Source organism: Ischnura elegans, chromosome 1 (assembly GCF_921293095.1).
Source record: "Ischnura elegans chromosome 1, ioIscEleg1.1, whole genome shotgun sequence".
NCBI classification, from domain to species: domain Eukaryota; kingdom Metazoa; phylum Arthropoda; class Insecta; order Odonata; family Coenagrionidae; genus Ischnura; species Ischnura elegans.
This window is the reverse complement of record NC_060246.1, coordinates 51959188-51986591: the sequence shown is the minus strand read 5'-3', so window position 1 is coordinate 51986591 and position 27404 is coordinate 51959188. Positions and strand designations below refer to the sequence as shown.

At 38.4% G+C, this 27404-nt stretch overlaps 1 protein-coding gene across 2 annotated transcripts in view; it reads left to right on the top strand.

Moving 5' to 3' along the window:
- The window catches only part of LOC124160558, a 283807-nt gene that overhangs the window by 169370 nt on the left and 87033 nt on the right, over positions 1–27404 (top strand). For both annotated transcript variants that reach the window (XM_046536438.1, XM_046536429.1), the window contains exon 2: positions 8855–9004. In XM_046536438.1, the coding sequence (XP_046392394.1) occupies positions 8855–9004 (150 nt within the window). The remainder of the gene's footprint in view (positions 1–8854; positions 9005–27404) is intronic.

Genomic DNA, 27404 nt, shown 5'->3' with positions numbered 1-27404 from the left:
TCGAGTCCCTTATAATCTGCGATACTCAGGTTAAAGTAAGGATTTATTTGTATACAGGCATGTATCGAGCTTTGTGAGGTACCGCTCACCTCCGTAACCCTACACTTTAGTCTGTGAAGAGTAGCATGACAAAAAAATACGGATCATGTAAAGATGCCACTTCGGACCAGCAATGGAACTCAATTTCCAATAAAAATTTAAGTTGAAACAGAAGCATAAAAATAACAAGGTGGATTTTTACATCAAAATCGGCGTAGAAGCTCACCTACAACAGTGGAAAAGACTTGCCAACGTACAGCGGCGGGGGCCTATTACTCCTTTCATGAGCAGTCGTTTGAAAAGCGCCCAGTTGGAATATAAATACACGAGTGGGAGAGGAATGAAGAGGTGAAAGAGCAGAGGGAAGGAAATGAAATCTGAGGACGGGGAGCCAGTGTAGCGCATGATGGGAGGGCGGGCGGGGGAGGTGGTGGGGAGGCGTGTGTCACGGTTGTGTTTGGATTGGAGGTGACTCCGAATGGACGCCCCCCTCCCCTTCGCAAGGGCTTCATATCTCCGGCCGAGATGAGACGACGGAACGCCCGCTCCTCCGGGTCAACGCCCAAATTCGACCTTGCAGAATGCAGCAGGAAACCTTTCACTTTGTCCAACCAACTGAACATCCGGGGGAAAAGGAAATTTTTTGATACTGTTAACTAGTATGCTAAAATTGTTCTTATAGCAATTATGTTCCCTCCATTTAATAGTATCTCTAACTCACGTGTTTTAAAAAACGCTGATAATATTAAAAAAATAATCGTTCTCCATAAATTGGGAGATAATTCAAGATTTTTACTAGGAACAAAAAGATTATTTTTCGATATACTCTTTACCAGTTATTTTACACATAAAAATGACACATTTCCTAATGTTTTACAATTTGTACGACCCGTATCAACCGTAAGGACATCATGTGGTATTTACCTAGCATTTCTCATCGTGAATCAGTTCTGTTCATGAAAATCACATAACTGTTGAAACGAGCCCAAAAAAGTAATCTTGCGGAAAGTACCATCGTCTTTTATTATATGAATTATTTCCACTATATCTCGCCTGCCTCATATTCAAATACAGTTTTCAAGTTGTTTAAATTTTATGAAAAAAGTTTGACTCCAAGTAATATTGTGAAAAGCTGTCCAGTTGTTTTTACAACTGTTTAAATTGATGGGAATATATTATATTAGTATCATTTATCGTCGAATACTGCGTAAATAATATTTTTGGTTAATAATTAACCTTTTATTAATGACAATGAATTTTTTAAAGTTTAATCACCTGAACTGGATATAAAACATATCAAAGATCAATTACTTAGCAGATATCTTTTCAGCGCCGCACGACAATATATCAAGGGAAGAAAATTCTATGATGAAAACAACAGGTCTTCCAAGTCAAGGTTATACTAAATAAGGGGTCCAAGCCATCAATTTGGTATACAGATAAAACTCATGTTGAGCTGCGAATTTTTAGTTTCAAAGAGTATTTACAGAGAGAATTCATACGATAAGAGTTATATAATATGATAATGGATAACAACATGACATATTATCATGTTTTATTGCATGTCATATTTCCCCTTTGTATATCATTCTCTGTCCTTTTTAATTTGACATTTCAAATCAGTTTACTGTAAATGTACCTGATGATGCCACTTAGCGGTGAAACATGTTAAACCAATATTAAACTGTAGAGGATAAAATAGGCATACTTATGAATATTGAAACTTCATGTTTCACATTGCCTAAATATTATTTCCAAAATATAATAGTCATTCTGTGATTAAAAATTATTTGTCACATTTTTGAAATCATGGCCACTTTTTTACCCCAACAATGATGTCCATATTACAATTAGCACTTGGTCTATTCTATTTCGAACCCAATATGTAACCAATAATAAAACTATTGATTATAAAATATAACTTCAACAAATATCTGCAGAAAACTTACTCGGCTCTATCAAAAATATATACCCTACATGAGCTCTCTACAGATATCGATAGTATACATTATCGGAGCGATGACTTTGACATACCTTGCGGCTAATCATTCAACCGAAAAGATTGACTCTGTTTTCTCACGACTTTAGTAATGACCATTGCGCCAGTGCACAGTTAAAATGAATAAAAGTCGTTAAAACGAGTGATTTAGGAGGCTATTCTGTATCTTGGGGGCGCTTTATTGCGCCGCCGCTATTTCCCTCTTTCAAATGGCATCGATTTTGATTCAGCAAATTGCATCGCGTTATATTACGCCGATTTTGGGGGCGTAATATATCGCCCCCGTGAAATCTGTAGTCGGTATGAAAATTAGTGTAGGGCAAATAATACAAGTCGAGTAACTCATTAAGTTATTTATAAATATGTTATTATTAGACATAATAATGATTAAAATATCTTTTTTTAAATATTCCATCGTTATTTAGCGGTCAGCGAAAGCCAATTTTAGGTTTCATGATATTACCTACAAATCCAAGATCTCCGAGAGCAAGATACAAATGACGGTCGAAAACAGTTCCGCGTATTGCAGACGACAAAAATTTCTTGCAGTACTGCCTTCATAAATGCCCTTGCGAGCATTCTATCACACAGCACCGCTGCAATTGACAATGCATACTAATATATACTAATAAGTACTTACCGTGATTTCCAACGGAAGAAAGGGGCAAATAAACAGAATGATTGCTCGAAACAAGGAAACATTTAATGAATTATTCATCATAAAACTGCATACATTTCATTTCAACATCATTCCTCCGGCGGCATATCACAAATTTACACTGTACCGCAGTATATTTAGTCCGAGTCATATCAACGCTAAGTTCTTTGAAGTAACATGGAAATGGTATCAAAATGCAAACATGATAACACTTCCATAATCATTGCTCGAGAAATTGGTATTAGAAACCGTAAAGTATGTCACACGAGTTCACAATCGCAACACTCGCGATGATTCCTTCCATGACATCCGCGTAATCTAGAAAACAGCTGTTTTCCTCAACGAATGTATTTAAAATGGCCTAAAATGTGATTTCAAGTGACAAAAATGTTTTATAATTAAATAATTACCCTTGTGGACAACTGTGGATTAACTGTGGACATCGTAGAATTACGGCGAGCAATGAGGCAAACGATGTAAACAAGCCGTGGCTGAAGATGAACGTACTGGTAAAAATAATTTCGTCACCACTAATCATAAGAGTATAATCATTATAGGCGTAGGTGAACGAATAGTGCGTAGCGGACGAAGTCCTCTTCAAGACAATTATACTTGTAAATTCCGATATATTAAGCTAAAAAATTGGCGATATTTTTCCATCGGCGACTGTAACCCTTGAATATAGACGCTTATTTACTTAGGCTAGAAAATATCCGATAGAAAAAGAGCAAAATCTCCAAACACAAGCCACATCGTATTTTTAACTTCTTCCCGGGCTGCCGAGTATCCTGCTGCGTTTTCGGAGTGTCTCATTTGTTTATTGCAAAGAATCGAGAAATATGATTGGACGTGTACAAAACTCCGCCCCTGGTAGGGGCCGCTATCGGAATAACGCGAGCCAATTGCTGGCGTTATTGTCGATGCTATAAAGCGACCCCAAATTCCGCTTAGAGGCCGCTATTTTGAGATAGTGAATCGGGGGGGCGTAATATTGCGCCAGAAATAGCATCTTCGTCGTGATAGCGGAGCCGCTATCTGTTACAGAATAGGCCCCTTAACTTCAACAAAGAGGATAATTCAATTAAAAAACAAACACTTACAAAAGAGAAAAGAAATTCTCTCATGGAATTCAATACTTTTGGAAGCGATCAGATATCAGAAAATTCTATTAAGCCTCCAATATCACACAAATCATCGGAACTCCTTGGTAATATTTGAATTCTATGGAAAGAATAAGCACATGTAACATTAGAAACGTTAATATTTTATCGATATTTCGCTAAATCCTCCAAATATATTTGAATTAAAAATTTTTGTGACAAAAATAATTCATAAATCCCATGCGTTAAAAATACATACCTACTTTTAAAATTTCTGGAGCAAATCCTATCAAACGAATGCATTTGACTAAAATTTCTTGTATCGTAAAAGTTTTCAAAAATAAAATCTGGGAATTATCAGGAAACTGCAAACTTCGGTAAGTAACTGCAGTAAATTATAGTAAATTAAAATATTTGATTACGATAGTGTTCATACGAGCTTCGTAGCAGTCAAAAGTTTGCTTTTTCAGGAAAGTTTAACATAAGAGTCCTTCGCATGATATTACGGAAACTCATTGTGAAAGAGCCTTTGGTGCTCATAATTTCGTTCACATTCACGGAAACCATCGAGTTAAAATCGTTTTGATTGCTCAGGTCACGCCAAATTCTCGTCATGAGAGAGGGAGTCACTACGTGTAACGTTGACACGTCCGAAGATTATTATCGTCCTTTAGACTGCGACAAAATTCACCCAGATGGGAAATTAAAAAGATAGCGTCACCTGGTACGCTTTTCCTTTATATTTACTCCGCTCATATCATAGGCTGCGGAAAATAATCGCGACGAATAACAACGGGTGAGCATTTATTTTCAACCGCAGAAATATTGTAATGGAGCTTATATATCCTAATTTATCGAAATCAAATTAAAACTTCACGCTACCTAAGGAAAAATAAACTCAATTATTCAATCAGTCAATTAAAAGAGCAAATCTTTTCGGTTGAATGACCAGCCGTATGAGAAATCTAAGTCATCGATATCGTCGTAAGATAATGAGTTTATTGATATCCGTTGAGAGCTCACGTACCTCAATCATTATCTTGGGAAAGGTCTATTAAGATGAAAATTTGGCTGATAACCTTCCCTCATTAAACACATCAAGTTCCAATTGAATTCCCTCGTTTGAATAATGAACCGAGTTCTTCAAAATAATTTACTAATTTAGCCCTTTTATTCAAAGAAGCGGAAAAAACTCGCTATCCTACCATTTCTCACGAGAAATTATGCCAAGAAATAAGCAAAAATACCAGGAAAAGCCAACGCATGGATAAGCACTCATTACGATAACATGCCCGTCATATCTGCGCACTACCATGGCTTGTTGGAATTTTCCCATTCACCTTCAAGACATTCACATAAGATGAGACCAGCACATCTTCCGCTCCGTCCAGAAAGCACATAGCTTCCTCATTTAATGCTTCTATAACATTCTGGATGGATATGAACAGATACGGTAGGAGTTTGGCTTCACGTGCAGGATTTGTACGTATGCTACCAATCTATAGTAATATCTCCCTCGAGGCAAAATAAATCGTGTCAGAGATTTAGGAATGCGCCAATTCCCTATGGAGACGATGAGGAAGGAGTCGATGAGGTGTAAATGGCGAGCTGGAGCAGCCGATCCCTTCCGCATTGTGATCGTTTCAAAGGGGGGTGGGAAGGGTTGAAGGGTGGAAGGGGTGCAAAGAAGATGGGGAGGCGGTCACGAAGGGCCGTCCGAAGCGGGGCGTGTCCACGGGTTTGTCGCCTCACGCACGTCCGCAGCGCAGTGTGACGCGGCACGGCATTAAAGCGTCGCTTGAGGAGGGGAGGCGTCGAGGTGCGCCAAGGGTGAAGCGTTGATCAGCCTAAATGGGAGATGCAAGTCTTGGTGAAGGGGGGGTTGGAGGGGAAGACGGCTTAAGGTGGCGTGGGAGAGGTGTAGGGAGTGATGGAAGCTAATTAATACGACGTATTTCTATGGATTTGACCACTTCACCTCGACCTTAATCCCTGGGGTCAACACTCGTCACTAGTAGAAGAAACAAAGACGTATTTTATCAATGAACAGGAATATCCAGGAATATTCCGGAAATTTATTGGCAGGTAAAAGTAATATTCCGGGAAAACGTTAATAACGACCGCAGAATAGATTATGGCTTCCCTAAATGTCATTCGTTAAGAAGAGCTGAGGACGAATCTGAAGTACAAATCAAATTGCTACAGATGAGTCGTAAATATTCAATTTTCAAGGGTTAGAAGGTGTGCACCATCCAAGGGTGCGATATGTGATCTCTCAACCTCAGTAGCCGACTTACTGGAATGCATCCAGTTACATATAATGCTGCAAGATGTCATGTTAGAGCAAATAGCACAACAATCTCGAAGAAATTTACGAATAGGGTTTCACCGCGTTTCAAACGTTAGGAGGAAACTAAACAATAGCCAGAAGTGAATAATATGGTCTTTTTTGCACTAGCATTTTGCAATGCGGAATGCTATTTTCCACAGGATTGCACCAACTGCTTTTTTGTGGCACCAAAATCCAAGATGGACTTGGCAACACAAAATTTTTGAAACGATTGGTGAATGCTTTTTATTTATGTTTATAATAGAATATATATGGATGGCAGTAATTTCCAGTTTGTTCTCTTTTCAAACAGAGTACTTAATATACCGCGTCCAAATGTGTTTCGGAATTGTTTCAAATCTACAAAGCGTATTTTCAAGTATAAATCAAAGTTGCTCTTTTTCGGCGCTGTCCTCCAGTACATACCCTACCCTATCATTATTATTTACCAGCCGAGATATTAACGTCATATATTCATAAACGGACTATTTTAACATTATAATGCCTAATGCGCCCATATTGGAAAGCAATACCTTTGAGAACCTCTGCAGAATAGGTCACTATGAAAAACTACAAACGACTCCGATCTGTTATGCAATATTTTTAATCAGAATTTTCCTGATTATATTTAAGGTTTACCAAATTTATTTTTATGCGAATGACTTTAGAAATTTTCTATTCATAAAGCTTGGAATGCATTTCATCAAAATAAAACTTCTTTGAAAAATTTGGAAAACACCGCACCCTTGTATGATCGTAAGAAAACAAAATACTTATTTTTTTCGGATTTTGAGGAAAAATTAATTAGCTTATAGCTGTAAGTACTCTTATGACGTATGATCATTTCAGGGTCAAGCCTATTTTTAAGCTAAAACGCACCCTCCCGAAAAATGCTGGTAATTAACGCGTGCTTCAATTTTTCACGCACACTATTCTTTGTAATTTTTTTATATTATTATTTCAACGCATATATTTTTAATAGATCATAAAATAAAAATTTTCATGAGGTACAAATCAAAAAGAATTGAAGGACGATTAACGCTCTTAATGGAAGTTTCATTTGTATTTGTGAATAATGAGGAAGTACGTCGCATGGAAATGACAATTTGCTCCCTATTTTTCAAGGTTCAAATTGTTCGTCAGCATCTTATAATGTTGGACAATTTTATCATGTTAGCTGAAGAAACGAATCAAGAAAACGCTTTAAACTTACTGCCGAGCACTAATTCTTACAATTGAGCAAACTTAAAAATATTTTTCATCAAATTAAATTAGAGATATGAGCTCATTATGAATATATCGAAGGTTTTGAATAAATTAAGTAATTCAATTCTTTTACTTCTCATTCCGAAAATTTTACATCCCGAAATATAATTGTTAGCCATTGTACTATAGACATGATTCCAGTTTAGTCACCACATTAAATGGGTTGCTTTATTTAAAACGACGTACTATAGGTCTCACAAAAGAGAATAAAAATTTAAGAAACACTCCTCTCACAATTGTCGTGGACACTGCTGCGTTAGACTCGTAAAATGTACCCTAGTCTTGCTGGGCCTGTGGCTTCTCTCTGGATTTTGTAACGGGACTATTCTTACGAGAAATGTTACGACGGATTCTTATCGTTTTTTATCAAAAAATGACAAATAATCGTCGCCATAATTTCAGATCGAAAAAATTAGAAACCTCCAATTCACAGGCATACGTAAAATATTTGTATAGGCACTACCCTCAACAGAATTTTAAAATCAGAATCATTACTTCAATAAAGTTATGGATCATTTCAAAAGAATATCTATTAATTTTTAATGGGCACTAAATTAACTACGGGGAAAAATTATCCCGACAATTATTTTTCCGCCACTATCGATGTACGAGAAACTAGGTGTCCTCTTTTCTGATGATAATCTATTCTTTGGCCTAACTCCGACGAAGGGAATTCAAAATTATCACATCGTCTTTACCTATCCACCCCTGGGAGCAGAGGCGTAATACCAGTGAACCACTGGACCTTGTCCGAGTGCAAGGAAAGGTACTTGGGAATGGGGAAAATGGGGAAAGAGCATAAATGTGGGGAATGTGCTTTAAGAAAGCTAAACTGAATATTCCAAAGAAATTAAAAGCTTATTGTCTAATACGCCACTATTGAGGTGGCCAACACCATGACACTCGTGGTAGGCAAGCAGTGGGTGAGCCACCTCCAATTTCTACGTTGAAAAGAGGAAGACAATATAATTAATGTGATATTTTCCCGTCAGTATTTTGGTCTAGAAATTACGTGCCATATGAAGAGAGGAAAAATAATTAACTCGCCCACCGAAAATGGTGGTGCAAACATTACCAGGATACTTTTTTCCTGGTAGTCCATAAATGGGTACTTTTAGACTTCATTATGCATGGTAAATGCAAATTTATAATAATAATAATAATTTTAATTCCTCATCATACAATGATACATGAAATAGATACATTAGATACCCTTAGAGGCTTTTGCCACGCCGCGCCGTAGGGTAGCCGACTAACTCATTATCAAAAACTCCCAAATTTTAAAATTCAATTTGGCCTGGGCTGCATACACTATTACCTCTTTTATACACTTTCAACCAACTTCTTGAGTGAAAAAAGTACACATATTCTAATGATAAATAGTATATTTGCCTTTAGTATAAGGTTTTTTTAGTGGATCCTACATACTGAGCTTTATTCATGAGTAATTTGTTCTCCATCAGGGAAAGCGGAAGAGAAGAAGAAGTATGGAGACGACTGCGCCGACAGCCAGGAGTGTGGCGTGGAGGGCGGGACGTGCGACAGCGAGAAACACGTTTGCACCTGCCTGCCCGGACTCAGCGTCACCAACCACATCGACAAGTGCGGCAAGAGTGAGTACATACCTGCCCGCTCATATCCACGCCTTCATGCGTCGACAGAGGGCGCAATGTATATTGGGTTTGCCGCAGCTGCGAACCCCGGGCGTGAAGCGAGGCCGAGTATTATTTGTTTCGCGCGAATAATGGTCATGTTTTTCATCTCGGACTTTGCTGCCTGGGTCCCAAGGAAGCACTTCACCCATTGCAGTAAATATAAAACCAGCCAAAAGCAGTATCAAAGCACTAGTTGACCTTAGTGCCGCCGTTGTAACCTCAGCTCAAAACCAAGATAAACTACATTTATCCTATGAAAATTGGCCACTGGATGAGCCCAGAGGAAGTAGTGCCCCCTTATGTCTTTTCGAAAACCCTCTATCGTTTCCACGTTCTCACAATCTTTTCTGAACATGACTGAATATTTTTGGAGATGCGACGTTGAGTCGAATGGAAGTAGTTCATGACTATATATTATATGTAGTATCGACATTGGTGGACGACTTTTTCAAGCTCCAGGCTTTCTTACCCGCTAAATTTGGATGGTTTTCAGTTGAATATGACTTTGCAATTTTCCGCTAGTGCCGAAAAGTAGCAGCTATTAATTCGTGGAGTATTTATTAGTGGAAATAATATCAATTCTTCGGTGTCCTCAACCCGGAGAAGGATAAGATTCAAGTTTCAAATGGGATCTCATTTACGAAATCTGAAGCCTAATTTCATCTCATTTAATTTTCAATTCATGTAAATTTTTCAATTACGAGCTTAGTTATTGCAAAAATAAAAAGATCATCGCTGCCATTTGGTTACACATTTTGCCTGTAGTTTAAGCATAAAATATCAATGTTTATAGCTATGATTTCAAATATTTTAGCCAAATTAAAATGATTGAAGTATTAGTAGCCATCCATTTGTTACCGGCTTACTCATTTACCTCTCGGTGAAAAAAGGGATTTATTGTGGATATTAGCAAAGATTTTCAAAATCTGAGATCTCTTAACTTAAAATTCAAAATTTAACGATTATTGTTTACTGCTAACAAGCGTAACCCAAGGAAGATACGTCTTATGACCATTTTAATGCCTTACCTTAAACTGCTATATTTCATGCAGGTATTTCTTGCTATGGTGGTCCTTTCCACTTAGATCTGAATGCGAGAATATTTGAAAATACTCTTCTCTCTTAAGGCACCGATTCGCAAATTGTAATCACAGAACAAGTTCCAGAACACATTTAAGCTCATTGAAAGAGAGCGAAATTTTTAGATCATTTAAGAATATTTAATTACATGGCCAAAACGTTTTTTTAGTCAAAGCTTCGAAAATGGAATTCTCAGCTCGTAAAATAAATAGATATCTAACGTAATTCAAGTAAGTTCAAGTATTTCATGCGCATTGACTTAATAATCCTACTCCAATCTATCACGTCCTATTATTGGAGGTTTAATCAGGTCAACCAGTTCAAAAAAAAAAATATATTCTCAAAGCAGTCAACTAATTTATTTAATGCTTAGAAGCCCAGATATTTGCAAATCCAATTTAAACACTCTGATGCTTGACGTTTCATTGGGATTTAAAATTTTATCATAATATAGTGCAGAATTACTAATTGTAATACTCGACGCCAAAATATAATATATGTATTATCCACTTAGATCTTGACCAAGTTAACCTACTTTCGTGGCACCCGTAGCGTGACCAGATACCAATTTTGGATAGGAGCAAAAAATGTCACTAATTGAGAAACTTCTCTATTAGCTAATAAGCCAGAAAGAATTAATTTTTTTAGCATAGCGCGCCGTATCAACATCTGATGAAAAAATGTTTTTCTTTAAGCTTGAAAAACGATATTGTTAGTTCCATTATACATCTAATTGAGATTTTGAGCTCAAATAACCGTGTGTTCGTTAATTTTTGTTCGAAAGTACAAAAATAACGTTAGAGCCAATTACGTGGAATATGCTTTTCGATCGCGTGGAACCCCTGTCACTCTTTCCTCTTTTTCCTGAAGATATTTGCAAAAAAAATGGGGCTTAATGTGTCATGCAATAAATGCTTTTTTCACTGTGAAAAGCTTTTCAAATTATAATCCTATTTCGTTGCGGCAAGCCGTGAAATACAAGTTGAATATCGATTTCCAGAGCAATGAAATATATCCATGAATGAGGGAAGATCGGGCACTCAATTCCTACATCTTTGAATGCTTCTGTCAATGAACCAACTCAGAAATAATGCCATATACAAGTGCGTGATGAAACGCTATATATTTTATTTTTAAATAATGAGACTTCTTCGCACAAGCAAAATGAACATAATTTAAATTAATCTTTCATTTCAAAGTGTTAATGTAATTCGCAAAGTCACAGTTCCAAAGCCTTAAAAAGGGTTAGGCTGGATTACGTTCAAGTTAAATTATTTACCTAGTCGGTCAAGTAGCCATGAATGGGATACATATTTTGCCAAATTATTTTCAACCTCAAGTGGATACTCGTAACCCAGTGACAGCAATACCATGCGACACTACCTATGATAATTTTCATTTTCATGATGGATTTCCCTCATGGAAAAATGGGTCGCCTCGGCCGTAAATTAAACCACGGGGCATCTTGAAAGAGTCCTTCGGGATATTAAGAGTTCTTCCTTACCCTCCACTAACCAGGAATACTTTCACTGACACCTCTGGGCTCGAAATTTGAAAGCGAGGGCTATCTTCATGGAATCGCTCGAGGGTAAGCGTTCGTCATGCGAGGAGGCGAGGATTAAGCGACGTTTATTGCTCACCCAAGAGGGCTACTGCGAACGGAGCGAACTCCCCCTTCAAAGCCTCACATTCCCCATCCGCAGAGGACAGCCTGCGGGCGATACACAGATCATCGTCCGCGTATTTTCGTTCCCTAGCCTCTGCTGCGTCCTCTTCGGGCTTACCCCTCCCTTATCTTAACCCTCCTCATAACACTAGCAATCTCGCATTTGACTGCTCGATATTTCGATTAATCGTCTGTCAGATGTCTATCAGTAGAGAAATTAAAGAGAATCTAAAAAATTCAGAGAACAAGGATACAATTTCATACTCATACTTGGCCTTTTACTTATCAGTAAAATAAACCAGAAGCTTCTCAATGTAACTAAACTATTTTTAATTTTTTGAGAAAATTTACAATTTAATATGCGACATTATAACACAATATAATTTCCTGCTCTTTCATATATCAAATTTGTCCGCATGCTTTAAAAATCCTGCATATTTTTCCGTTATTAGTGAAACGAGTTTAAAGGTGATATAAAAAAGTTTTAAAATTTTTTTAAGTATGCACGTGGAGAAAAACGTGGTAAGAACGACAACAACGCTATGATTTAGTACATATTATAGCAAACCAAAAAAATATGGTGAGAATTATTTTTATTTTCTCTGGCAATAATGCTGATGAAGCCATAATATAGTGATATCGTGGGTAGTGATGGAAAAGTCGATTTCGATTAACATCAAAAATCGAGTTTCATGAGTCAAAAATCGAGGAAATCTAAATCGAGCTACTGGTCTTCGAGTTCGATCCAAACTCAAATTTCCAAATTCGATCCTGGACATTTAATTTGATCACAGCAGCGTCACTACCGACCTGTGATAACGTCATCGGTCCCGCTAAGTGAAAGAATTTTCTCTAAGGCCAGTAAAATTGGAAAGGCACGCCCTCGATCATCATGAAAGCATCTTATTAAATAGATCTTTCTTAAAACTTTTAGTAAAGCCGAATGGTTCGCGGTGATCCCAAGAGTTTTATGTGCGTGCATTTTGACTCATTTACTACTATAATAATTCAAGCATGTATTCTTAGTAGATTTTTTCTATGGCTCAAATGTGTATTTCGAGCGTTTAATGAATGAATAATAAACATTTTTCTACTCGCTGCTTTTTAAAAGAACCGTCGATTTTTGCGATAGTTTGATCTTTTCGTTTAAATTTAGATTTTTATTGAAAAGTGGAGCTTTTCCTTTCGATTATAAATTGATAGCTCGAAAAATTACTTCCGACCGATATATTTCCATCACAAATCTTTCACTCGCAATATACTGATGTGAGCGATACGAATTGAGACGCTTATCAATTATATGTAGACGCAGTATATGGGAAAGGAATTTAAACACAGTTCGATGGGTAATGAGATGAATATCGCATGTATTCCCTCGCATAACTATTTTTCCATGTCATAATGCCTAGAATATCGAGGGCCACAGTGACATTACGTCGCTCTCTATCGCATAATCCCACTCTTGCTCTCTCGGGCCTCCTCGCCTTCTTACGACGGCGACGTTCAAGCGTCTCAACCGCCGCGTTGTGGCAGGAGTCCGAGATTCTAGTACGCAAAGGGGAGAGGAGTGGGTCGCAGAGGAGGGAAGCCATTTGCCCAGGACTCTCATGCATATTAAATCGGAAGGGGGACGGACACTCGTGATAAAAAAAAAACTTTTCCTCCTCCGAACGACCCCGCTTCGAGGAAACTTTCTTCCTCTCTTGCCCTCCATCTCTTCGCTCCCACTCTCCTAAGTACACAACACTCTGGCTGACTCGATCCGCATGCTCAGTTCCTTTCACAATTTTTTTATTTGGCGCGGCTTAGTCATCAATGACGCCTCAGATTATCCATTTCCAATACTAGCGCCCAGCAAAAACTTTTTGTCTTGTTTCCCTGCTGACTTTATAACCTGATAAGTGATATTAATATTGAGAGTAACTTGTAAGTTGCTAAATGCATAATTGTTTACTTCAAAATGCGAAAAATATTTCTGAGTTTCTTTTTTGATACATCTTTTAACTATTCAAAAATATTGTGACATAAGAGTTGTCTAACATATTTTCGAAATCGTAGTAGCGGTAATTTAAATATTGTTTTTTTTATAGTGCTTGCATAAAGTTTTTGTCTTTTATCTCCGCAGAGCTCGCTTCAAGACGATACATTTATTTCTTATTCTAAAGAACCACATTTCATTCGCATTAGTATATAAGTGACAAAACTTGAACAAGTATAACTAGTTAGCTCCTAGGGGCCGTAGATTGGGCACAGCTAGTCTAAAAGTATTGAGCCATTTCGCAAGAGACCTTTATGAAGCATTACATATATGAAATAATGAATGGCTAACCCGGAATTATTCTAGGTTTCAATATACAGGCCATTAATTAGTTTTTCTAGTTTTATTTCCTAAACAGAGGCTCGTAAACGTAAACACATAATTTCTACATATTTATCCCTTCCTTTGACCATTTATTCATAACTATTATTTCTCCTTTTCTGGGCTAATTTGGAAAGCAGTGGGTGTTATTCCCTAAATCAAGCGTTTCAGCGAAACTCGACCACGCAGAACCCTCGCTCCCGCACGCCGGAACCACAGATCCTGGCCAGTCGATGTCTCACTCGCAGTCGCAACGGAGAACGGCCGCTGAATAGCTAATGGTTGCCAATCGATAGATCGGATAGCAACCACTTCAACGAAAATAGTTCATCCATACGTATTCAATTGAGCTATTTTGGTCTGGATGTTTCTCTTGAGGAGCGTCATGAAGCAGTAAATGAACTCGACTGTCAGTTGTTGAAACTGGAGGAATTTCAGTATGAATTTATATACCATGTGCTTTTCCATTTTACGAGTATACAATTAGTTTCATGGGTAAAATGGCCAATTGATTAGTAATGAGTTATGATTTTATTTATCACTGAAGGTAAAGAAGCAACTTGATTTCTGAGGAGTTCTACCGAAGAGACTTTTGTCAACTTTGTAGGGACATTACGGCGGCTTAGCTTCCTTCAAATAAATATTCATATTTTCATTTTTCTCAATATTAGTGCATAAAAGAATAAAATTGGAAGCTAATGGTGAAATCATGAGAAAGAGTAAGACATAGAGATGAGCCTAGGCAGGTTTCTTACCACAAGGAAAGGTTTTCTTCGCTCAAATATTCTTCCTTATTTCCATTATAACCACTATACACATGTATTTCGTGAACTTAATGACCTACGTCACATGCTTCCTTGGTAATTATTGAAGATGGCTAGTTAACAGTATCACATTGTACATCGAATATTAGCAGTAAATGGTAATTGTTTCGTGGCTGAAACGTCCAGGTGTTTGCATTTTTCCATGCTCATTCATTATTCAAAACGACAAGGGAAGTTTTAGGGAATAAAAAATATACATAGATTTATAATCCATTGTGGTATTCAGGTGAAAAAGGGATTAAACCTCTGAAACTCAATTATGAATTCCATGTAAACACGAAAATGCCTTTCCCCGCTAGTCAAAGAGATCCTCACCATGCAGCGCCGGGCTGGTGTCACAGTGGAGAATATTTTCATACCTTTCTTATGGTGACCTAAGATTTCCCCGGGAGACACACGCGGACTTCGTGTTGTTGGGTTATCTACCTTTGAACTCACAACTTCTCGTTTCATTTTCTGAAAGGACTATCTGTTCAAAGTCGGAACTATTTTTGAGTACTCGGAGTCAATTTGTCAAAGTATTTTATTTAGTTTATTTTTCATAGTATCAACAAGTAATACCTTAAATCATATTCATATAACTTTTATTTCATACAATTTGACCAATATAATGCCTTATATAGGGTGTTTCAGTAGGGATCTGCAATACTTTAGGAGGTGGTAGGGGAGACAATTTTAATCATTTTTTGTCCGTAAACATAGAGTCGTAACTCCTTAGTTACTGATTTAAGACTCCTTAGTCACTAAGACAAACATTTTAGATGCATTTTGCAGTTACCATGAAAACTGTTTTTCTTTATTATCCAGAATTTTCAACATTTTATTAAATGCTCTGAGTTTTTAAGGACATTTAATAACTAAGGTTGAACTAAAATGTACGATTATAGTTGTCTGAAACTATTATTTTTCAAGCTTAATTAAACGAGAGCTTTTAGGGAGTATCAGCAATGCGATTGCGCAATCTCAACCATTTTGAGCTCCGGAAACCTCCGTATCCTTTTTCATACCTGGCGACCGATTGACTCTCGACCTCCGTCGATAGTACCAGAGGGCTGCAGGAAAGCGCTGTGATGACATTCAACGATTCAATCATTAGAGAACTGCCTCCATTTCGCAGCACCATTCCCTTCCTACACTATCTTTCCATCGTTACAATTCACCCAACTAAGGGCGACATTCGACACGGTTCAATTCTATTCCTCCGGCATCCCTTAAATCTTTTGACAACTTTACCATCCCCACTTACATCTGAGCACTACTGTCGGGCCCATCCCCCTCCCTATCCCTCAAAGAACATCCCCATCAACACTAGCAGGCACCATCGATATCAGTGGCACCCCTTGGAAGCTCATGGCGTCCATATCTCGCGCGCGCGTCGCCGCGAGACGGGCAATTATGCGCGGGTGATCCGGCGGCTCTGCGGCGGCCGGTCGCTGACGTCGAGGGCCACGACTCCGATGTATGCGATTTGCACAATAAAGGGGCGAGCGGGCAGGCGGTTCTTTTGTCCTGGAACAAGTCCCGCGTGAATTGGTGAGAGAGCGAACCGAGGCGGAAAAGCAGCGAGGGCATGAGGGAAGAGGGGGAAGAATGAAAAGGCGGGCAATGAGAGCGCCCACGGCCGCCATTAGCGTCCGTGATCCCTCCCGCTGCCGCGTTGACTCTACGCCCCCCGTCCCATTTGCTCCATTCCACTTCCCGTAATCCCCATGATCGTTCGATTCTCGCGTATTCCACTTTTTTCCACGTCACTCCGAGAGAAAATTTTCCTTTTTTTACATTTCGGGCGAGCACAATGCCCCCTCCAACGAGAGAGGGAAAAATAAAGAGAATAAACGTTGATTTTTCGAACGTGGTCCGCTTCCAAATGAGGCGACTAATCCGTTGGATATTGAAATCGTTCCGGCCATCCCCTATCGCTGGACTCGTGCGAGTTGAAACCTCTGCGTGAAAGAGGGTGTATGTGCTGGTACACGAGGGTGAGAGAGCGTTGCAAAAAAATCCCTCCGTTTAACTTTTCCCAAAACCCGTTGCCTCGTTGCCCTCCAATTTAAACTGCATCGCATTTTTTCGTTTGGCCCAGCGATGGAAACGAATGGCACTGGCCGAGTTAAACGCCCACATACATAACATGAAGTATTTGGTGATTTCAAGCGCAATATTTCCGTTCAAGGGGTAAATCCACTTTTGCTGTGAAAATTTATCATATTGTCACATCACGGGATGATACAGGAATAAATGAACTACGAAATATGTTAATTTTGTTCCGTCCGTCGTTAGCTATTGAGATTGATGAGGACTTTTACGTCTTCGAAATGCGCTATTTTGAATTTCAATGCCTTTATGGAAATGGATGGGCATTTTGTTGAAAGTCAAGTTATATCAATTATATCCACTTTTTCCGCGTTTTAACACCTTTTTACGTTGAATAGCATTAAAGCTGCCATTAATGAAGAGAGCTATACGGTTTCGACGAGAAAAAATATTATAATGGTTGAAAATAGAATAGGCACACTTATGATCTACATAATACCCCGTAAGCCGCCTAAAAGGCGTGTGACACCAGCAGTTTACACATAAAAATGAAGTGCTCTAACGAAGTTGGGACTAGCGTTTATTAAAATCAATTATGGTTCGGGGAAAAAAAGAATTCCCATATCTATCCGTTCGGCAAAACATCTCTCTTAATTTATCGCTTCTGTCTGACCTAGAAATATAATGGGGCTCTAATATTATCTTTTTCGTGTCTCTCTTAAAGATATTCTTTCTCAATTGTCCAAGCAATCTAAGCCTAGCGCGCAACCTCCGAGTCTCCAGCGGCTCCAAGCCTAATTCGCTTAACATCTGGGTAACGCTGTCTGTACGCCCAGCAGTTTTTGACGAAACTCGCAGCCTTCCTTTGTATTTTATTCAGTTCGCGGATTAAGTCTTTCAGCACCGGATCCCATACGCTCGCGGCATATTCAAGGTGCGGTCGGACGAGTGCGAAATAGCACCTTTCTTTTACTTTCTCATCCGAAAATCTTCCCACAATACGCTTGACGAATCCTAATTTCTTCAGGCTGCCGCAAATATTCCTTTTATGTGTTCCCCACGAGAGGTTCGAGGTTATCGTAACTCCCATGTTCTTCACTTCGTCTGTTGCTTTTATGTTAAGACCATCCACATAATAACATGGTTATAGTTGGTGAATATAAGTAACAATGATGTGTTATCACATCATTGTTATTTATATGATACTTTCAGAGGAAAATATTTAGATGTGCATGTACACAAAATTTTACTAATTATAAAATTATTTTCAAGCTATTTGATTTCCCATCCGTTTCGTGATTTATGGGAATATTTTTCTCTTCCATAGGCAATAAGTGAGATAAAAGGCGAAATATGCTAAACATAGTCCACGTTCCCTTCCTAATGAAAGAAGTCATTGAAGGAAGACAGCTTTACTTATGGATATCTCTAAAAATAAAACAGACACAGCCGTTGAGTAAAAACTCAAGGATAGCAAAAAAATTTTGATCGTGTTAGGACATTCGACTTCGGCGCATTCAATCCTTTTGATTAATTTTAATCGGATTTTTTCGTTAATGGATGCTTTTGGGTTAATAATACCGACATTTTTAAAGTTATAATATACTTCATGAATGTACAATAACTAAAGATAGGATTGCTCACCTACCTAAAGCATAAATTTCAGAATTTTCCTATAACATTGATACATATAGTCTAAAATATGAAAAGAAACTTTTAAGAACATCATTTTAGGAAATTATTTCTAAAGTTTCCACCCTCATCCTTGCATCCTTTCTTTCTCTCATCCAATTTCTAAATATAACTTCCTATCCGTAAAACATGTCCTACTTCTGAAGCACTCTCTGCCAGCAAAGAGATTAGTACAGAGAGTCAGTTCAGTAACTCAAGAACTCCCTAATATCACTCACAACAAAGAGCTGCAAATTTGACGGAAAAAAAGGACTCATCAATGAGTAAATGCTTCCGCCTTAAGAATTGCGCTATTTAGCTGAGCTCTTTCGTAGAGCAAGAAAAGGGAGATTGTAAGGGACGATCCCCTAAAAACTGCTTTCAGTTCCGCATTAAACCTATCGACTATCCCAAGGGGTCTAAGGGCAAGAGGCAGAGGCAGTAAAAGGGGTCCTAGGTACTTTTTATTGAGTGAAGAAGTGCATTAGTGAGGAGAAATAAACTATGTAGAGAGGAGGGAAAAAGGATGCTTTAAACAGACACTTTGACCATCCTTTCAGGGCGCAGAAAATCATTAAGGTATAGGACATAAAAGCCCTCTTTCTCCTCCACCACGCCTTTTCGTTCCCAGGCAAAGTGGAATCGAGGGAGTGGATGAGACATCACAAAAGGAGGGGCCGAGGAGGAAGCGATGTGAAAGAAAGAAGGACTTGTTTGGAGAAAGTTAAGGCCGGGAATCGAAATGAGTTTTTCATTTCTTTCAGCTGAGCGAGATCTCTTTTGTTAGCGTAAGAGAGGGACATAAACGGTTTTGAGAGAGGCTTTTCAAAAGGAATAAGATACGCCCTTCAATCATGCTAGTGTCAGACCTGTGGTAACCAGAAAATTCGCTTACATCATGGCGGTACCCATCGCCCTGAGTTAAGTTCGAAATTATTAATTACCAAGTGATCCAACCAGGTATACTCACGGTCTTAAAGATGTCAAAACTAATGCTTAAATGATCGAAACCATCAGAGGTTTTAATGTGTGAATTGCACGTTCAAAATCGGTGGCGAGCCAACTCGGACACGATAGAGGATTTAGAGCGCGAAAGCGTGCACGAACACACAATCACCGCCTTCTTCGCGATGATTCAGGGGGGAAATATTTATGGAACTCCGAAAACCACCGATATTTTTTTCCATTGGTACCATCATAATACCAATTCTAAACTGGTTGACATACGCTTTTAGAAAGAAAAAGAACATATGACAAGTGTGCTGGTGTGCGGAAAAATGAAATACGGTGGAAGGAATTGCGGTATAATAAACTGCTGCGTGGGATTATGAAATCTGCTCGACCGGCGATAAATTTCACCTGAAATCGGAGGATTCAACTTGTCACGATGAAAGCCTACCCGCAAAACTTTCGTGCTACCCAAAAGATAATCGAAATGGTTTTAATCCCCCAGAAGAAGAGCCCGCTGCAGTTGGCGTAATAGTTTCGTGAGCCCACCACACCACTCTTTGCAGAAAGGGGGAGAAGGTTCAAAATGTTCCTCCCCCTCACCCGTTGAGAAGGTCATCTCACCCTCCCCTTTAACGACGGCAATTCATCAATGGCCCGGATAACCTGGAAGAGGCTAACGACCTGAACATGATACCCTCTCTTTCATGCGATTTTCAGTTTAAACGGTGAATCTAGCTGGTAGAGAGGGCAAACTACCTTTACAGAAGTTTCTACCTCGGTATATGTTTTATATCTTAAAAGCGCTGCTTAGATTTGACCCAGTCAAACAAAGGAAATTTAGACCTCTTATTTAATTAATTATGAATTGGTTTTTCGTTTTTTGAAAACATTCACTGATTCATTAGGAAGTTTGACTTCAATAGGTAAGTGTTGAGCTCGATCCAGACTAATCCAAAGGCATGTGAATATTTTTTTTTATCAGAGTAGGAAGCCAGTTCCTCTCCTGAAGCCACCGCGCACTTCGATGGTTTTTGAGTGGGGGTGTTAGAAGGATTCTCCCGGATCTTGAACATGGAGCTCTTCCAATCAACAGCCAAGCGCTCACCTATTAGTGCAACGTGCTCCCTCTTTTTTATCAATGAGTGATACCCGACGAGTATTATTTACCACACTTACCCTGATCACTTCAACTGTAAAATATCACGTGGTGATGTTAGCAGATCGGGAAGAAAATGTCGGCATCCAGAACAAAACTTGAACCCTGTGGCTACCGAATTTAAGACCTTGAAATTACTTATCAATGTTTATAGATATATCTCTTATCACTTATCGGTATGAACAATACAATTTCATCGAAGACGATCTGACTTCATAGTGAATTCTGTGACCTATTAAAATCATTCTCACTATGTGAAGCTTCGTTCAGGATACACATTAAATGGTTCATAAATAAAAATATTATTTAGAAATACAGGATGAACGAAACATAGAAATGATAAGAATATTGCCAAATTTCTCTTTAGATCAAAACCCAATATTTAGCGAATCCACTTTGTGAAAATCCATACTAAACCGCTCCGTTTCATGCCGCTCAAAATTCTCCCCAACTGCGTCCTTTACAGCCCATTCATGTCCCCTATCCCTTCGCTTCATTTGACTCAATCATCTCCCCACACTCCCATCATTTCCATCACATTCTCCACTTTTCCAGCCTCATTCAGTCCAATTGGACGAGACTCGAACTCCACGCTTGGCAGATTTCCAAACTCGCCATGGCCGTTTCGCCAAATGTGAACTCATTAATTTCATTAGCGTCTACGGAGAGTCTGCGGAGCGTTCGACTTTATGAAAGCTGCTCAACCTGAAAATTCAAATTCGATCAGCCTTTCGTTTAGTTTACGTGTACATAAATACATTGAGTTTATTTTTAATATCATCTGTTGACAGGAATGTCATTCGAGGTACTTCTGAAAATTCTACATTGAGCAACTATTTCGCTTAAAGTCGATGGCATATGAGTAATGATCATTAGATAATATATCATTATGTTTAAATTATTATAAACCTTGTGGCAATTTATTGGCGTAATTGAAGTTCTTGGACACTATACATACTCCGATACTATCGTCTTTCAAGCAAAAGCGCTGGATGGTATAAAATGTTTTTCGAAGTCTGCTTGCTGTGTTACAGTAAAATTATGACCTCCTCGATGAAAATTAATAGTGAAGGTGAACTATTCGACCATTATAAACTGTTTATTTAGAACTTATAATGTATCCTAATGTACTATTTTACTAAAAGTACTGGTTATGAGAGGACATTTTTGCGGTAGCGCATGTAGCGAATCCGGTTCTTTTTATCCTTCTACATAAGTTGCTAGTGGCCAGTCATTGACTCTAACATCGGGTAACACTCGTTTCTTAATTACATTTTACTTTTATCGTTTACTTAGTAATATTTTTGCCCACCCCTTTCAAAAACATTGAGGAGTGAAAATCTTATTAAAGTTATGCAACCAACGCCTTCCTCTCTCTTATCTTTGGTTTACAGCGGCGAAACAGAAATCTGAGGATTGCAACCCATGACTTTGATTGGGGGTTTCCAGGGCCTTAATTAGAATCCAACCCGGTTCCTTGTGGTCAGTAACCTTGTAATGTACCTAGCTAAGCTTTACCCATTATACCAAACCATGATGCTTATCTTAAACTCATTGTTAAATTAAACATACGTTTTTTTTACTTGTAAAATATTAGTCATTACAGCCACAAGTACTTCGAAGGCATACGCAGGACAGAATACTACCGATACTATAAGTAGGTACTAATGATTTAATCAGTGCCACTGTCACAACAACAACGGTGGAGCCTTTCGAGAAAAAGAACAGTAAACGGTGAAAAGAACACTAACATTGAGAGCAGAGACTGGGCTAGAAAGGGAGCTCTCGCAGATCCATTAATCGAGCTCCAGAGTGTGGGAAAATTCCCACAGCCTGGCTGCCCAGTTTCATCATCAAGACATCAAGTCCATCGAGTACCTTGGCTGAATTCTCGGACTTTTATCACGTATTCCACAAAGGGGCGTAATATAGAATTCTCGTCTTATATTTCATTAATGCAAGAGAGTATTATGAATAACCACGAAGTCTTGCCTTAAAAATATTTATTTGCATTTTTAAAAGACAATTAAGTTTAGGATGTCACATTTAGAACATTTAATAGCATATTGTTTTGCAATATAGGAAGGCCCTTTTCCTTATACCTCACTATGAATAAATATGACAATAATATTGAGTAAATCCCCTTTGATTTACCTTTTTCATACAATGCAATCTAATTTTATCCATTTATGCAATTAATTTATTGCACAAAAAAGCAAAAAAAGTTATATATACATTTTCTATCCATGCTGATTTTAAGTTTGAAAGGTTTATATTTTTCCATATTCACGAGAACTCCGATGGTGATAGATATATGATTTAGCAATGAATCATTTGGCATTAGTTTACGTTCCCTTTTATTCCTTCCAATTCATTATCGCTGTCAAAAAAATCTCTCCCTGCCTATTTTTATCTTACATTAGCTGCAGAATTCAAACGGTAAGATATGTGTAATTTTCCTTTCCTCTCAGCCAATGAGCACGTTTCAAACAACATATAACAAGAGAAAGACAACACTATTTAATGCCTCGATCGAAAAATGGAGACTCTTCGCAAAAATTTTAATTTGGACCCGAGGTCCAAAAAATTACCAAAATCACCGATAATCAAGGCTTCAGATTACATATTTAATGTGCTAATATTTTATGACCTTTTTTTCGAAAACTCAGATTCATTAGTGTCCTTTCTAAAAGTAATCTTAATTTCACGGGCAAAAACCTCTCGTAGGCCCTACGGAGATATCTGCCGAGTGTCATAGTCTCAGCTGAACTCAATCTTTCTTCCATTCACCTTTCATTTCAACCTAATCAATCGATTCTACATAAAAATCACAGAAGTGACTTCAGTAAATGCCATTTAAAGAAATAATTTAGGCTAATTTACAATCCAATTTTTATACGCGGATGCTCTCTTAATTTCGGATAAATTGAACTTTTTTACTCTATTAAAAAATGTAAAACCTATAATTAGCTAAGCGGAAAATATCCTTTAAAAGTCTTTCCTTTGCCATCATAAAGCTAAAAATAGCCAGCTTCCTTCAATGATGGGAAACTAGCATGGGTACTTTTCTTTGGATTACAAAAATGGGTACTTTTCCCATTAGAGCACCGAGAAACTAAGTCAAGGAAAATATCTAATTTAAGAGAAATATTATGTCCCAACATAAGTGTTCAACGTTTAAGTATAATCTCATCTGTATTTATTAAATATAAAATATTATATTTTTATAAATGTAAAACTTATGCCTGGAAACTATTCAAGACGCAAATAGCGGCAAGTTGATATTTGTAATAAATATTTTTGAGGAGTATACAATAATTGTTAATCCTTTAAAGTAATAAAACTGCAGTAAGAGCGGAATGTTACTTTTAACTTGCTATCCAAATTAAGTTGAAAGAACAAAAGCTATCCTGAGAATACTTGAAGGTTTTTATATTGCCATCAAGAGAAGAGTCTCCAAATAGCCCCTAGGGTTTGTGTATCCTGGGGAGTATAATGCCCACGTATGTTACCTTGGAGGACTCTCCAGTCGGCCACTTAATGTGCTTTTATTCATCGCGCATTACATGGGTTCACAATAATTGTCTCTTGCGACGCTGACGTTTACGCTAGAGCAAACAGAATTTTTTAAATTAAATTTACTATACTTTTATGAAACTAACTGTTAGCTGAAATTTATGCTCTTGATGATATAATCTAGCGAATTCATGACCCTTCAATGCCTTTCTTCTCACTAATCAAATAAAATAATCTTTTATAAACTGGGAAGAAAATGATCGCGCTGAAGACATTATAGGAAATTGATTAGAAATCGAGTGAAGTAGCAGCGCAAATGAATCTTATAGGAGTCGGACAGGGGCCGCCGCGGCGTGCCGTCTCCATGTAGTCCCCGCGGTTAAGTCCTGTATTGAGGGATGGGACACCATGCGAGCACTCGTCCCTTTGAACGAATCCCTTCCCATCACATGATGGACTACCGTGCCACGAAGCCATCCCTCATTTCTATGCGAACCCGACGAACATGGAATTTCGCCACGGAAGACCCAAAGGCAAGGGCAGTAGCACTCTCACGCGCTCTCGTGCGTGCGTGCCCATGGGCGGGACTTGGCCCAAAGGGCAGGGGGTGTTAACGGCGGGGGTTTAAGCGCGCGTGCTCCGCAACACGGCATCCGACCTAAAAATAATGGGAAAGGGGCCAGGAACGAGGAAGGGACCTCCACGTGCGACGCGTCGCTCACAGGAGGACACCGTCAAACGCGCCGTCGCTGCCGCCACTGCCGCATGGACCCTTTCAACGCCAAACGAGGCGAGTGCCGCCTTGTTCGAGTCAGAGAGGATAGAATGCCGAGTGGCCCTCACCCTCTCCATCACTGCCTTCAATCATTATTGCCCATCGTCCTCGAGATCTATTGAGCTTAGGTTGACGTAGTATGAATATATAAGACTTTGATCGTCAATAAGCCACTCGTAGGCAAAATGTTGAAACGAATTTTAGCATTCTGCATCTTTACAAAAACTATTTCACTGTAGATTCTTGAAACATTTGATTCGATAAGGATTGATTGTTGGCACAAAATCAATCATGATCAATCTATCTCATCCTCTCATGAGATTCAACAGATAACTATTTTTATTTGTTCGTCAGGTTTCATAAATCATGATGGATGTTTCTTCTATTTTTGAATGTCATCTTCTGCATCATCCAGTCATACGCCTTTCCTTTATTACGAGGAAAGTGTAGCTGTGGAGAAAAAATTGGTTTATGATTGAACGTTTTCAGAAGGTAAGGTACTGAGAAGTAATCTTTGCCACATGCCTAATATTGGGAGCATTATTCAATATCGGTCATCCTAATTTATCTTATAATGGTATATTTCTGTTACATTTAGACCATATTTTCATTTAAATTTTTCTGCAGATATAAGTCACCAAGTCTTGCTGACGTGAATGATTGAAGCGCAATCGAAAATCGAGTATATTCCCCAAACTCTTGCCTTTCCTTCAAACCAATTTCGTTTTGGAAATAGAAAAACTATCGGGACGAACCAATATGGTGGTTTTTCAGTGATAAAATTGAGGCCGGGGCGTAGTCCTGGTGTATATAGAGATTTTTTTCTGGGAGAGGTTCAGTTGTCAAATAAGTTGATTTGCACTTTTAATAGTTACATTCCAAAAAAGTGTAATCAAAATAACTGTATGATACTATGCTTAAAAGTAAGTGAGGTTATAAAAATGAAACAATATGTTAATTCTCTTAATTTCTTATTTCCATGAATATTAATTGAATTGGAAGGGGCTCCATCATTCCAAACCCTCGTGTGCCAATGCCTTTCTTACATACAGTAATTTGGAAAGTTGAAATTTACACGAAAATACTAGCATTGAGAGTAAAAGCAATTGCGTGCGAGGCCAGTGATAATAGAGAGCTAGCCGAAAAATGAAGTGCAAGGCAACACTTAATTCACATTTTCTCTCAATCTCCAGTAATGACAAAGGACTATTCTTACATCCTATTCTTGCGTAGACATAAACATATCCTCTCCTTTAAAGCACGTAACTGAATACGTAACTGATAGCTCATTTAGGTGCATCACCAGCGACACTTTGGCTTCATCATGACGAATTGTTCACAGACCGCGAGCAAAAGGAGAATGATTAATGGAAATGTAATCATCGTATTTTCATCATTTCCCGAAGATGAAGATGGGTCACCAGAGCATAATTAACCCATTCGTTGACGAGGTGGCGCACTATGGCATAGCGGAAATGATGTGGGGCCATGCAAATGGAAGTACAGGTCAAGTCGGCGTCATATCGATGTCGGAGAAAACGAGAGGATTTGTGTAAGTACACATAGATCGAAGAAGGGAAAAATAGATGGAGTAACTTAACTGGATTGACGTAATAGAAACATGCTACCTCTAGACGGATCATATAAGAACTGCTGGTAGACAGACGCTCACAACAGCTCCTTTAAAAATTGGTGAGTCATACATCCTTGTCATAGATATCCCATCAATACTCAATTGCACCAATTAGAGCTATCGTGGAAAAAGGTAACAGATTAAGTACACCCAGGTGGTAAAATATTGAGCATAAGACCTAAGGAAAGACAGCACGATGACACAGATGATGGTTTTAGGAGCATAGGAGTAAAGAAATGGAGAATCAAGGCAAACTATTGCAATTACTGATCCAACATTGCGACGGAGACCAAGGCCCAGAGTAAGCTAAGCGAAATATTTTCTTTGCGTTACGTAAACGTTACGGCTTTTGGAGCACTTTATCTTTCAATTTATACCCAAGGTCGTAGAACTCTAACCCTTATATTCAGAAATTTTTTCTGTTGATTAGTGACATGGAAGCTCACTTTAGCTATTTACCTTCGCCTTACTCCAAGTTAATTCAAAGTCATTAAGTATCGTCCATTGCGTAACACCTTTTTCATTCATCGAGTGATTAATTTACCCTAACCCTGATATTACGTCATGATATTTCTCGAAAGGTTAACGCGTCCGCGGCACCGTACGAGCTCTATCATTATCTACTCTGAAGCGTTATTATAGCCCAGAATTTTTTTATTAAAATTTAACTCTTAAATGCCAACATAAGCAGGT